The 14,053-nt window shown below is 42.9% G+C and overlaps 1 protein-coding gene across 3 annotated transcripts in view; it reads left to right on the top strand.

Annotated features, from left to right (window-relative positions):
* Positions 1-14,053, top strand: part of MICAL2 (microtubule associated monooxygenase, calponin and LIM domain containing 2) — a 121,229-nt gene that overhangs the window by 67,215 nt on the left and 39,961 nt on the right. For all 3 annotated transcript variants that reach the window (XM_064512983.1, XM_064512984.1, XM_064512985.1), the window contains 2 exons: positions 415-503; positions 1,237-1,336. In XM_064512983.1, coding sequence (XP_064369053.1) covers positions 415-503; positions 1,237-1,336 — 189 coding nt within the window. The remainder of the gene's footprint in view (positions 1-414; positions 504-1,236; positions 1,337-14,053) is intronic.

The following is a 14,053-nucleotide window of genomic DNA, read 5'->3' as shown; positions in this document are numbered from 1 at the left end:
GATGGCTCTTTTGCAATCCAAAAAATCTTCTTTAAAGTTTTTTTTGTAAGTAATCATTTAGTGATTTTTTTTTTCTAGTTAATATCCTGAGTCAGTTTTTGACTTGGTATTTGTAGAATCTTGTTTTTCTGCTGTTCATTAAGCTTCAAACCTCCGCAGTAGATAAATAGTCTCACCTTATTTAACAAATGTGTAAATCTGTTCACTGTGAAGAACAAAACAAAACAAAAAACTATTCAAGACTGAGTTATTTCTCACAGTGGCAAGGCTGGGTGTAAAGCAAAAGAAATTTCCAATTCTTTTTACTGCCCAACCATAAAACATACTGATTTCATCTTTTACAGACACAGCAGTAGATTTTCAGTCCTTAGAAGTACAGATAAAATATCATATCACTTACTTTTTTTCTTATAGGTAAATTTTACTGTAAACCTCATTTTACGCACTGCAAAATCAGCAATAAACACAGAAAGAGAAGAGCTACGTTACAGGTCCAGGGAAAGGTATGTATTGGTTATATATCTAATGCAGTAAATGTTGATGAAGCTTCATCTTGGTCATGGTGCAATAATTCTGCGTGTGTGTGTGTGTGTGTGTATGTGCTTGTGTGGTTTTCTACTCAGTGTCCAAAAGTAGCAAAATCAATGCTAAAAAATAACTTCCTGGTTCTGTGAATTTGGCATATTTATAGTCTGGTTTTCAACGGAAATGAGCTTTTTGTCTGGAAGGTAAAGTAGAACTTGGCATCAGTCAGAAATGAAAATTAACTTGATCGTTGGGTTGTTCTTTTTGTTTTTTGTTTTTTCTTTTTTTAAAAAAAGTTGTCACAGAAGGTAGATTGCTAAGTTCTCTCTTCAACATACCCTGTCCAAGTCATTTAAGTGCTGTTAGGATTATTTTTTTCTCCAACTTGCTTTGATCCTTTTTTGTGATGTAGTAAAATAAATGAAAGATTTAGTCATCTATCTCAAGTGCATATACAGAAATATTTAGGCAGCAGAAATTCATAGTGTTATAGTCTAATTAGTATCTGGGTGTCCAATATTAGAACAAATAACAATTTCAACATTTTGTAGTGCATGCTCTTTCTATCACATGAATGGTATCGATACAGAGTAGTACCATAATACTGGAGTTAGGTCGTGTAACTTGAAAATGGTAGCAGAAACTGCAATTTCCATGGTGGTTTTTTTCCCCCCCTCCAAGTATATTCAATTTGTTTATGTTTTATATAAGGAAGCAACAGAAGCATGGAAGAATGAGGACCACAAAGCCACAGAGACCATGCCAGAAAGCACTTTAGCTACTGCCAGCAGTCCAGAGGACAGGTCCCCAGGTATCCTGCCTTCCTTCTTTAGGGGGGCTCTAGGCTGGCCCCTTCGGGTGACACGGGATCTGCTTGACATTCCCAGACGCCTGTCTAACTGGATGCATGGTTTTCTGCACGCTACCAACCTTCATTTCAGGGACAATGCATATAACTATACCTATTTGTACGAACTCTTGAGCCTCGGTGTGCCATTCCTCTGCGCTCTTCTAGAGGTACTTGCTCATATGTACCGGGAAGCAGAGCTATCACTTGAAAATGTGCTTGAATGGGTGAAAAAAATCTTGAGGGTTTGAATTCTTCTGTGTGCCTTGCTTGGTTGTGCCTTTCAGATTTTCAAAATTGACAGCCTTGCTTTTTCTTGAGAGTGTGGAGTTTGGTTTTGTTTTTTTTTTTTTTTTTTAACCTTTTTGTGATTGATTGTGTAACTTAAAAGAGCGAAGGATTCTTTCTGATATAAACTAGATGCAGTCAAAGTTTTCAATATAAAATGTACTGTATGTTAAAGTGCATGAAGGGCAGCGTCCAGACACATTTCCAGAACTTGGAGACTGAAGGATGTTTTATAGATTTTTTTTTTTTTTTTTCTTTGTCCTGTCTGTGATCAGGCCGTTTTGAGGGGTTTACGTTTTAAAACCCTTCTTTTTTTCTTTCCTTTTCTTTTTTTTTTCATGTTAGACCAAGAAAGAATGTGTGTTCTTTCAGACATTGAGGGAATATTTATGACAAATGACTGGGTTTTGAAACCTGAATATGGCGCATTGCTTTTTCTCTTGCTTTCATCTTTGCTCTGAGTTATGAGGTTTATATCTTGCATGGATATGTTTAAAAAAAAAAAAAATTCATATTGCTCCTAGTCATGCCTTTAAAATTTCTTACATGTAATACCCTTTGTCAACAGTGGGTATAATTTGTACTACTAATTCATATAAAGTTTGGAAATAAATTTAAAGAGCAAATCTTAGCTGAGTAAAGGCTTGATTGAAATTTTAAGTCAAAGAAACTGGTAGTGTAATTGGACATCTCTTATTCCTCAAGTCAAAGCTTCCTCATTAGGTGGCTGATTAAAGGAATGTCAAGTTATGGAGCACTCATATCTAACTGAAGTCACTGCTGTGTGTGCCTCCGGATGGGCACTGATCCCACTATATTTGGAATTCCAAAAAAATACTGTAAGTCTAGAACAAACAACAAAAACCTATGAATGTATTCTAAGGAGATTACCTCTTAGTTGGGTCTTTCATTCATTTCAGTTTGCAAAGCCTGTGGCAGAAAGATGAACTTGAATTCTCTTGAGCAGCTGTTTAAGCAGTTTTCTTTTGGGTGTCTCTCATCAGGGGCTACCTTAAGCAGAAGGCATCAGTGGCAGGTGTAGGGCTATTTAATGGCAAGGAGACACCAGCAACACCCCAAAGTCTGATTGCTTTCTCTCAGCCTAGTTAGCCAGTGAGGTAAGCATGCTCCCTGACTCCAAGGTACCTAAATGTTTAAATTCAGAAGTTAACCAAAAAAGAGGTGAATACATAAATATAGTAATATGTATACCCTAAAACGGAAAGCTTCTGTAGCGCTTATTTCTAGCCAGAAGACCGTGAAGTGACAGGAAATAATGTTGCATTCAGTTAGTACCAAAGTTGAGGATCACTTACCAGTGGTCTTAAATGACTGTGCTGCTTGCTTAAGGGCTTGCAGTTGTTTGATTTTAACATAACATAGGAAAAGACCATTTGAAGTGGTCTTATTTGTTAGGTATTAAAAAGAAATGTGTTTTCTGTTTAAAATAAGTGACAGAAACAGGATTTTTCCTCCAGATAATTTGACTTTTGTTTTTTAAACTATGAAGATAAAGCTTTTCACATTTTAGAGTGCTTACGTATTTGGGGGGAAAAATGTTAAGTATATACACAGAACTTGAGCAAATGGTTTAAGAAAACTGTTTAGGTATAACATAGCATTTGTTTGAAATAAATTGCCATTAATGCTCAAACATGTATTTAGCAAAACTTTGCTAGAATTTTGACTGGACACAGTGACCATTATAGCAACATGGTAAGCATCTGTATATATGCAAAGGAATGTATCTGTACCTCTTTAGAGCATTTTTAAAAACTGTACTTTGGAACACTGTATACTTTTTAATTATTTGCTAATGACAGTAATTGTTTCACTCTAAAAAGGAAAGAATCTGTGTTGTGATTTACTGTGTTATTCTTGCAACACATGAAATTTAAGTGGTAAAGTTTTAAAATTTGACTTGTAGTCAGTTTTGTTTGCAGTTTGTCAACAGCACAATCTTTCAGAACCTTTTTTCCTGACATTTTCTCCTGCTGTTCACTATCAGGAATTACTTGCTTTTCAATAGAGCGAGCATAAAGGTAAACTTATAAAAAATGGTGAAGTAGCAAGAAACTTGGAAATCTGTGTTAGCCCATGAACTGAAAGCAAATGAATCTTACTAGTAGAAAGTAAAAACTAAAGGTGGTATTGGCCTTATGTAGATTTATATAAAAGAAAAAAAAAAACATTTCCACAACGGAATTCGGAAAAAAAGCTTGCATGACTAAAACATTTTTCCAAAGGAATCTTAATTGTGTTACATATTCCCCTGGGTTTTTGCATGTGCTTTTGTTTGGAAGGTTGTTTACTGGTATCAATCTAATTGGTAGATTTTTTTTTTTTTTTTTAAATCTCATTGTCTTAAAGCTCTATTAGTAAGATTCATACCTATTTGTCCCTGTTCATAATTTAATGAAAAAAGGCAGCTTCATTTTGGCTGGTTCTTCTTTCTGCCTAAGTAACCTTTCTGATGGCTTCCTATATAACCAAGCTAAACTCTGTATTTCTTTTCTGCCGTCCTCTCTGCCGACCTCCCGCGTTGCCCTTAGTCCGTCTCGTCACGCCGGCGCTGCGCCCGCTCACTGGCTGAAGCCTTTCTCCTCTCAGGTGATCCTTCTGCTTGCCCCTTCCATGTTTTTGTGACTAACACTGTTTGACAGCATTTCACTGCGGGTTTTTAAGACCGTTTTGGAGCAAATTGTGTGTGTCTGGTATATTAATGGATGAGACTTCAGCATGACCACTTACCCTGTGATGTGCTAGGTTTACAGTTGTAGCGCACTTGCCGTCTTACCTCTCTGTAGAAACGTGTTTCCTCTCTTCTGCGTCTGTGCATGTGCTTCCTTGTGCCTTTAGCGTAAGTTAGACAAGTAAATTGTTTCTCATCAGAAAACCTTATTTCCTTTGAAGTTTTGAAGGAAAGATTTAAAGTAAGTTCAGGGCAAGAGCCAGCTGACACTCCTGGCTGGCGCGAGCACCTACTTCTGCTGAGCTCAGATACCGAACGAGCTCAGCAGCGCTGGAGGAGCGCGGGGCTTTCTAAACGCCTCTTGGGCTCTCACTGAAAAAGTGTGATACAAAACTATACTTTTGAAAAAAGTAGCCAGTGCAATGCAAATACCAGTCTTCCACCCCCAAGTAACATATTAGACAGGCTTAACAGAAATAGATGTGCATGCTGTTTTTAGTTCCTTAATCTTAAAATGCCAAGTTTATATAACCAGAGTGTGTTTGGGTTTGAATTGTTTTGTTAACTAATATCAGCTCTAACTAGGCCCCATTTGCCACTTTGATTAATGGTTTTGTCTTGCTGCATGAGACATTGCCAATGCTCTCCACAGAAAATTTGAGAGATTATTTTATCTGTATTTTTATATATAAATTCCAGTGATGTGTAATCACATGCTGACGATCTAAAAGGGGAAATGAACCCAAACAAGAATCAAGGGCTCAGTGTGACTGGTGAATGCCAGCAGCTTTGGGTCGACGTGGTCGTGGCGCAGCCGTCCCTGCAGAGGGTCCCTTCCGGAGGGAAGGGCCTTTGGGAATGGTCTAAGCCACGATTCCCAGGAGGTGACCGACATCTGCTGCTAATCCACCCGCTCCACACACCTGAGTCAGTTACTTTGCTGAGCTGGGATGTCTGTGTGGCCAAAGCGATAGTATTTATTTGTGTGGGTATGCTCAAATGGCTTTAGAAGTCCCCTTGCCATGCACACAAACAGGAACCTCTCTGTATTTTAAGCAAGCATCGCTTCCCACACACATGGCTAGGACACGACTTTCTATATATTTTAGGGCTAGGGTGTTTTGATACTAAGCTCGGCATGCTTTGAGATGAAGGCTGTGACATAAAGGTCTGCCATTTCAAATCACTTTCCGTTGCCGTGTTTTTTTTATCCTCTGTTGCAGAGTCTTCCTAGCTCTTCCTGGCCAGTGAGGATTCTGTCCTCCTCCTCCTAAAACTTCTGTTTTCATCCTACTTTATAATCTTAATTGAATACTTTTATTAAATAGTTTTTAACTCTGTATTTAAATTTTCACATGGAAATTCTGTATTTTGCACACGGTGAAAATTGTTTTAGCTTTATTTATGGTATTTGCTGTAAACGAAAATAAATGTAGTTCTTTATAAGTCTCCTTGTTTCATCTCTTCCTTTTAAAAATATATCCTGAAGACAGAGACTTGGTAGCAGTCACTTCACACTCATTTCACAAATTCCTCTTCTGGTGGATGCTGTCGTGGTATCTTTGCTGGGGCTAACCCAAAGGCCCGGTGAGCTTCCCTGTGGTGTTACTGTCACGTGTGTGTGTTTTGAAAGGGCTTTTGGGTCCTTGACCCTTAGATACTGCATGAGTTATCCCATCTGCTTCGGATCAGGAGGTGTCTGGTGCTGGGATTTATTCTTCCTGGGAAAAATAAGTTGGTGTTGATGAACTTGGGGGTTGCTTACATTGCATACACAAGTGGCACTTGACCTCTTTTCTTGGACTTCTGTTACCTTTCCTTATGTTTTTATTTTACATACTAACAAATGTCACAATAGTCGTGCTATGTTAAATATGTTCGGGATCTTTCATTTTGTTCAGAAAAAGCAGGTGGTGATTGTGGGTAAAGCTTTATCATTGCTGCTGCCTCCAGAGTGCTGTCTGCGAGCTCCAGATATCCTTGGATGCCGCGGATAATGCTGACTTGCTATCCTGATAATGATGGTTGCTATTTACTTCTTTTGCTTTCCTTTGCTCTGTCATGGGTTTTTATATTTTCATTATTGTTTTTAAAGTTGGCGTTGTGGTTCTTTTTAAACAGCAGGTTCTCCAAAACAGCTTTCCTAATACTTCCCCCTCTTTATCCTCTTTTTCTTGCTCACTCTGCAGTTCTTAAGCTATAATATCTTCCTTTGTGTTTCAAGGAAAAAAACAAATCCCCGACAGAGTAGTCCCAATTAAATAATGGAAAGATTGTGCGGATTTTTTTTTTGGTTGTTAATTCAAACTGAGCCTCCCTAGAGTTGCTCGAATGAAAGAAATGAATTTTTTAAAAGTGTTGTTAGAGACAAAGTTGCTAAAGAACAACAAATGTTATTCTCAATGAACTTTTCCATCCTTCCTGCCAAAAGAAGCCACCATCCACAGTAGAAAGTTTGCCATCCCAGGAGGAGATGATTTGCATAATGAAAACATAGGGCAGCAAATATCATTTAAAACAATACTTGGCGATTCCTTAATTGCAGTGGACAAAGCCTTGTGGATAAAACTAGATTTACTCTTCGCACAATTTAGTTTTCAGAGCATGCTGATTTTTGCCATCTTTACTCAACCGTTTTAGACAGAGGCAGCGGTATGAAAACATCAGAAGAGGTTTTTGTGTCCGCAGGAGGTGGTGATTTGTTTGGCACTAAAGTTTTGAGATGCATGAGATGTTCATGCTGTCTCACAAACCGTTCCATTTATTCCTGCTACAATAGCAGCACAATAACTTAAAGTTGGGGATAATGTTAGAGTCTAGATTTCTTGTAGTGGTGCATAAGGCCCAAAAAATCAAATTGCTATCAGATCCTATTGGCGGAGGGATAGGTACCTAATAGTAAACAGTCTGTACCCTGAAATGCCAGTAGACAAGATGGGATACGGTGCCAGTGTTTTGTTCCCAGTAATGCTGCTGGAGGAAGAGGATAGCGGGTTAAGTTCTCTGCTCTATCTGGTAGGTCTAGGAGTTGCTCTCTCTTTCCTCCTTTCTGTAGTGGTTCAGACTGGTTCCACCTTGTCCATCTCCGCTGCAGACATTTGTGCTGGAAATATGTGCACGGTTCTGTATTTTTTGAAAAGCCAGACTAATATTTCATTCTTAAAGCAACACAGTATTACCTGCCTAGTTGTCTCTTAAGGAAAATCAAGCATGCCAGGAATACGTAAAGGTAACCTTCCTTTATTATAATATGCTAATGCTTTATAATGAAAAAGAATTTGCAGTTTCTAAGCATACTTGATTTGAAAAAAGAGTGCAGACAAAACTTCTTGAAGTCACTTGAATTCGAATGTCAGTCTTTCATTAAGTCTACCAAGAAGAGTAATTTCTGTTCCTCTGGGTTTTTTTAGACTGCTACAGCAATAAAATACCAGTGAAAGTTCATTCTCTGTGTTTTCCAACCTCAAGCAAGGGCTATGGTCTGCGTTTTCCTACAACGTTATGGCAATTAGTTACTCTAATTGCCTGTAATTCACTTCTGGCTCACTCATTCCTCACATTCCAATCAAAACAATGAGTTCTGAAATGCACCCAGTTTCTGCATTAATATTTATGTTTTCAAAGGCATGACATGTTTGCAGATAACTTGATTATTTTGTATGAAAGTTCATGTTGTTGAAGATCCGAAGGCATTGTGCATTAATGCTTGGTCCAAGTATACCTTATTAGTCATGTAAATATTCCCCCAAGTCTTTTCTTCGTGAACTGTGTTAACATAAAAAGAACAGGGGCTTTGATCTCATCTCCTCAGGCGGTGGGATCCAGACTCATTTCGAATGGCTGGAATTTCTGATATGTTCTTTTGAAAAGTGAAATTAGAAATAAATTTGCATGTTACTGTAGCTAAGTACTCTTGAATTTGCTGTTTCAGCATTTGTTCTGCTGGTATTAATTCATGTTTTTGTTTTAACGTTTCTGTTGCTTTGGGTCTGTGCGCAAAAAAAATATTATTTTGACAGACACTAAACTGCTGATCGCTTTAGGGACTTAAGCCATTGCAGCTGCACTCTGAATTTGCAATTATTACGTGCATTAATATACCAGACTAACACAGATTGCTCTGATAAAATATACATTTGTTCTAAAATTATAGAAATAATGTGCTATCATAGAGTTTTCCTCTGAGAAGCAATCTTCCATAAATATGTAATCTCATTATATCTGATGCCTTGTCACTGAGTTGCTTTTTCCTTCATCACTGTATTAATTTTTGCCCATTTGCATTAGTGTGTTAACGTGCATCGCCCTGGATGCATTCAGAAGTCGTGTGCTTTGAGCTCTGCGTTGCGTTGGCAGCTTCAGATTCCCTGGCTATATTTTGTGCCTGGACTTAGAGGCAGCTGTTGGTGAAGTAGGTAACGGACGCTTTGAAGTGTGGTGGTGCTGGAGAAGTCGCGTGTGGCTGCGTGGGCCCGCGGGCGGGCGGGAGGAGAGGGGCGGCAGAAGAGCGTTTGCGGGTGGATGGGGTGGGAGCGGGGCAGGACTTCTGGCTCCCCTTGCCCAGGCAGCGATGGGCCACCCTGCAGAAACGGGGCACAGTCTGTTTTTATTCTTTGCCATCTGCTGGACCCCATAACGTGGAAATGGATGAGGTGTGGAGCACGCGTGAGGAGAAAGACGGGCAGAACTGCAGTCGGTGAAATGTCAAGCGTTGTGTCTTGGTTGCAGCAGTCGCCTTTCAGCTGTGACTAGAGTCCATTTTCAACGAAAAAGTTGTTCCCCAGCATTTTCTCAAACGTGATGAAAAGTCAAGGTTCGGTAATGACAGGACGTGAGTTTGGGAATGCTGTTAGGAGCCTATAGCCTCCTAAGGCAGGTCTGTGAAATCCTGCAGTGAGGTGCCTCCAGTTTCCCACGCTCGCGCAGGTGATCTTCCCTCCCTCCCTCCCGTGCAGCCTTCCCTAGCTCGGGCCGCAGGGCACAGCGGGGGCTGTGGTCGGGTTGAGCTGGGCTTTGGCTCCTGTGTGGGCTGGTGACTGTGTGTTGCAGCAGGAGCAAAGGTGGTTGAGCAAGCGGGAAGTGTCGTAGCTCTCCGGTGCTGTCTCGGGCCCCGGCGGCCGTATGTCCCTCTGCCTCATCCCCATTTTGCTCGCTTCAGCTGTGCTTCTGCAGCCCTTGTATGAAGATGCCTCCTTCCTCCTTCTCCTCCTACATGACCAACTTTCTTAAAGCACTGGTGTGATGTAAGCAGCATGCATAAATACACTCAAAATGATTTTTCTTTTTTTGGTTTATTATAAGATAAAAAGTCAGAGAGGCAGTGAAGCGTGCTGGACGTGCCGCCACACCAAATCCCAAAGCCCCGGTTCAGGGCTGGGTGTAAGCGCAGGCGGTTTCTTCCCCCCTTGGAGGGCACCCAGGGGTCCCGTCCCCGGCAGCCCGCCCGGCGCTGGGGCGAGGAGCAGGCGCTGGCCAGGAGGCACCGTGCTGGCCCGTCCATCCCCACGGAGGTGGCCGCTGCGCAGGATGGCCCAGGGAAGCTTTTTTGGGGGAGGCATTTGGGACCGGTCTGCCTGGGGAGACTTTCTTCCTGGTCCCCACTGGGGGATGTTTTGTGCCCCAGTGCAGAAAGGTTGATACCATTTAGAAACCTTGTTTTCTGGCTCTGTTTCTGCATTTTGTTCGTGTTCAGGGGTGTTCTTCTTTGCGTTTTTATTAGTTTAACTTACTTTTGTTAGCTCTGCAGGGCTTTCCTCAGCTGAGCCGAGATTTTCAAAAGGTCGTGTGTGTGGCTGAAGTGGGCAGCAGGCGGAGGAAGGTGCGGAGTGGTCCAGCAGTGCCCCGTGTCCTCACGGGGAGCTCGCTGTGCTTGTGTCTTGCTTGTGCAAGCCTTGGTGAGCCCGTCGTGACTCAGTCATGCTGCATCATAAGCATGGCCTTAAATAGACATAGTTCACTCTTTCACTTGGGGTTTCGGTGTGTGTGTCTCTGGGCCGACTTGGCGCGGTGTCCGTGAGACGCTCGGGGTAACTCGGCACCTTCGCCTCGTTAAACAGGGCTGAGGTGCCTGCAAAACCTCTGTGACGAGGAGGAGGGACGTGATGATACATTTATCCGTTTTTCAGTAGTACAGAGAGCTTGCTTGGTGTTAGGCTGCTTAGCAATTTATTAGTCATGGGAGGGTAGTAAACAGCTCTTAAATTTCGCCTTTTGAAAATCTAAGCTGGAGCTTTTCAGCAGAGTGGTTTAGTGGAGCTGGTCCAGCCTGGCCATGCTGGCGGTGCGATGCGGTGCAATGCGGTGCACGTGAGGTATTTGCAAAAGCACTTGAGACCTCCGCATCCCGAATCCCACATGTGAGGGATTTCTCCGTCCTTGTTTCTGGGCTTATGGACGAAGTGAAGCACTCTCACAGCTGCAGGCTGCATCTCTGTGCCTAGCGCAGTTTCCCCAGGCCGGGCTGTGCTGGGCTGTGCTGGGCTGTGCTGTGCCAGGCGTGCGCCCGGGGCACGTGGGGCTCTGCCCCACTCTGCCCTCCCCAGCCCACACGGGAGAGCCACAGGGGCTGAAATGACTTTCTAGACCTTATAAAACATAGCCAGAGCACCAAGGATGCTGTTAAAAAAATAATAAAAAAGGCAAAAACTCATTTTAGGTCATGGCTCTGGCAGGGCTGGATATTATTCTGTAAGCTTTTAGATCTTTTTAAGCCTGTCATTGACAGAAGCATAGCTGCGGTAATCTTTCACTGAGCAGAAAACCGCATCGAATTTGCATGCTTTTTGCTAATATAAAGCTACCTTGAGTCTGTGTACTTTCTGCAGGGCTTAGCCAGAGCCAGTGTCTTCAGAGAGATGAAGGGAAAGCTCTGTTAAAAACTCCTGCAGGAGAGTTGCTGGGCTTGTATATACAGGGCCCCCCGAAAGAAATCGTTATATTCCTAATTAGAGGCTGCTGTTGTGCTGAGCAGTGAACAAACTGCAGGTCGTTTCTCTGGTTTGATAATCAGCCAGAAGCCGCCCAAGTGCCAGCCCTGCCCGGTTTCTGCTAAGCAGCAGTGCTGCGATGCTTCGCCGTCCCTCCCTTGCTAGTCCAGGCTGAAGGATTTCGAAAAGCTGGGGCCCTGGCTTCGAACCGTGCGTCCAGCACGCAACCGCGCCACGTCACCCGCGGGCTCGGGTGGATTTGTCGTCTTCCCGGCTCCTCTGCGTACGGTCCCCTGCGTGGTCCAGCCCGCTCAGCTGGTGGAGCAGTGCTGAATAGAGAAAACTGGGGATAACACTTACTGGGGAAGAAGTGCTTTCTACTAGGAAGAGGTTTAGCTCTGTCAAGGGGTCTTCATGGGCTGCTTGGCCGAGGCTGCGCATCGAGTGGGTTTTGAGCACCCCTGACCCCCGGGTAAGCTCTGATCTGGCTGCGAGCGCTGCGAATCAGGCTTCAGGAATGCGTCTCCACTGCAGCGCATTTTTGCTAAATCCTTTGACTGCAAGGAAAACAGTTGTTTCTCTCCCAGTGCGATGATGCTGTAGTGTTTTTTAGTTATAGACAAAGGAGAAATTGTTTATCCAAACTTTTCATCGTGTTTGAGTGGGAGGATCAGATGAATACAGAATTGTTCCGTTTAAATCACTGACTATATTACTATTGTTTAATTAACTGAAAGCAGCTAAACTCCACCACTTAAAAAAAAATTAAGCCATGTTATTTATCCTTGACGTGAGTCAGTCGAGGACTCTGATTAGGAAGGCTTAGACTACAGAGAGACACTTGGCACTGAAGGAACAGCTCTTAGGGCTTGTGCATGGACGACAACGGACACAGCCTCTGAAATAGCAGTCTTGGCACGGAGATGATTACACAAATGTTTTACATTTCAGAATTACTGCTGTATTCACTTCAGCAGTAATATTTTGAGTGTTGATCTGTGTTGTAAAATGCTTTGTGAAATCTTTCCTACGTTAGCGGACTTTGGTTCCCCGCACCGTTTCCTAGCTGTAACTCGGCATCGTGGGCTGCTTCCTAAAGCCGTGAGTGGCCCTTTCTTCTGGCCACCCAGGGAAAGCAGGGAGTGTTGGTAGCACCGTTGTGAACATGGACAGCGTAGGACAGAGGGATTAAAATTGGGGTTTTCATGAGTTTAATATGATTTGGGTGTCCAGATCCTTTGCGAAATTCCACTAAAATACGCTTTCCTGAACAAAAGTGGGCAAGTTACAACCAAGGAACTGAACCCAAATCACCTGAGCTTATCTGCAGTGGGAAGAAACCTTCATTTTGCCCTACTGGGCTCCAGACACTGGTGCAGAAGTGAAGAAGCTCACTCCAGTCTTCGGCAGGGCAGGCAAAGTGTCTCTCAGAGTTTGTCTCTCACCAGTTACTAAGGCAGTGAGATCCACGCTAATTTAAGGAATGGAAAACTTAAGTTCTCTTGATCTTCTCGCCAAATTTTCATTAAGTTCCCACTGTATAAGTGTAGTCCACAAAGCCAACAAATAGCCGGTTATCCAGGCTATGGCACGCCTGCCGCGCAGTTGCGAGTGCCGCTGAGAGGATTGCCTCGGCAGTCAAAGGACACAGGAGGATTTTGAAATTAGCTTGTTAGCCCCTTGGCTTATTCGTATTGACTCATTTAGGAAAGTTGACCACCTAAAATACTCTAAGGCAAGTCAACTGTTAGGATGTTTTTGCTTTAATTGGCCCGCAGCGTGTATCTAGTGCTGGATACCGCTGGCGTGTGCTGCCTGTCCGTTTAGCCCTGCTCTCATAGCAGGTTTGGTTTGCTGACTGCTACCATAAGATTAACGCCTTCCCACTGCTCAGCATATCCATGTCCTCACGGGTAAATTATTATTTAAACATTTTGGCAAAGGATTAGTGAGAACTCTAGTCCAAACCGTGACTACGGAGAGCGCGTACTCGCAGCTAGAGGTCTTAGCGTGCTGAAACATAAGATACCGGGACGTTGGGAGTGAGCGTGTGCTGGAAATAAGTAAGATCGTAAGGGAATGCTATTTCGAGTGCCTGTTTCCTGAGGACTCTCTTCTCCCCGATAATATCTGGTGCTGCCCCGTGCGGGTCAGTGGCACCGCACCAGTTTGTATCAGCAGGAAACTGGGGGCTGTGCCCTTCCCTGTTCCAGCAACCGGATGCCTCCTTAGCTCTTGTGTTGCGTGTGTTTATCTTTTAAAGCTCAGTTCCTCTGAGTCAGTCTCTTCGCTTCTAGCAGCAAATCTCCCGGTCCCGGAGAGGAAACCTGACCCGGGAGGGGCAGCGCCGGCTGGGCGCGGAGCTCCCTGCAGCATCGCAGGCTGCCGGTGGCATCCCGGACGGATGCCTTGGTGCAGCCCCGTGCCCCTTCCCCTTTGGCCAATGGCACTAAGGCCGTTTTCCTGCCTTCCAGCAAAGAGGTGAGGAGAGCAATAGTCAGCGCAGCGGGGCATGGATCTGCGAAAGGACGTGAGCACTGGCGATGTTAGGTGTCCAAGGGCTTACGTCGGAGCTGTGCCACCCTCCCAAGGGGTCCATATACATATATATGGACCATAAATTTTGTGTGTGTGTGTGTGTATATATATACACACAAAATTTGTATAATATAAATATATATATAATATATAAATATATATATCAATATAAATTTATATATTTTATATTAAAATATAAAATTTATATATAAAATGTAATTTTTTTTCTTTTTTCCT

Source organism: Dromaius novaehollandiae, chromosome 5, assembly GCF_036370855.1.
Source record: "Dromaius novaehollandiae isolate bDroNov1 chromosome 5, bDroNov1.hap1, whole genome shotgun sequence".
Lineage (NCBI taxonomy): Eukaryota > Metazoa > Chordata > Aves > Casuariiformes > Dromaiidae > Dromaius > Dromaius novaehollandiae.
Note: the sequence above shows the minus strand (reverse complement) of the source record. Positions and strands in the feature narration are given on the sequence as shown.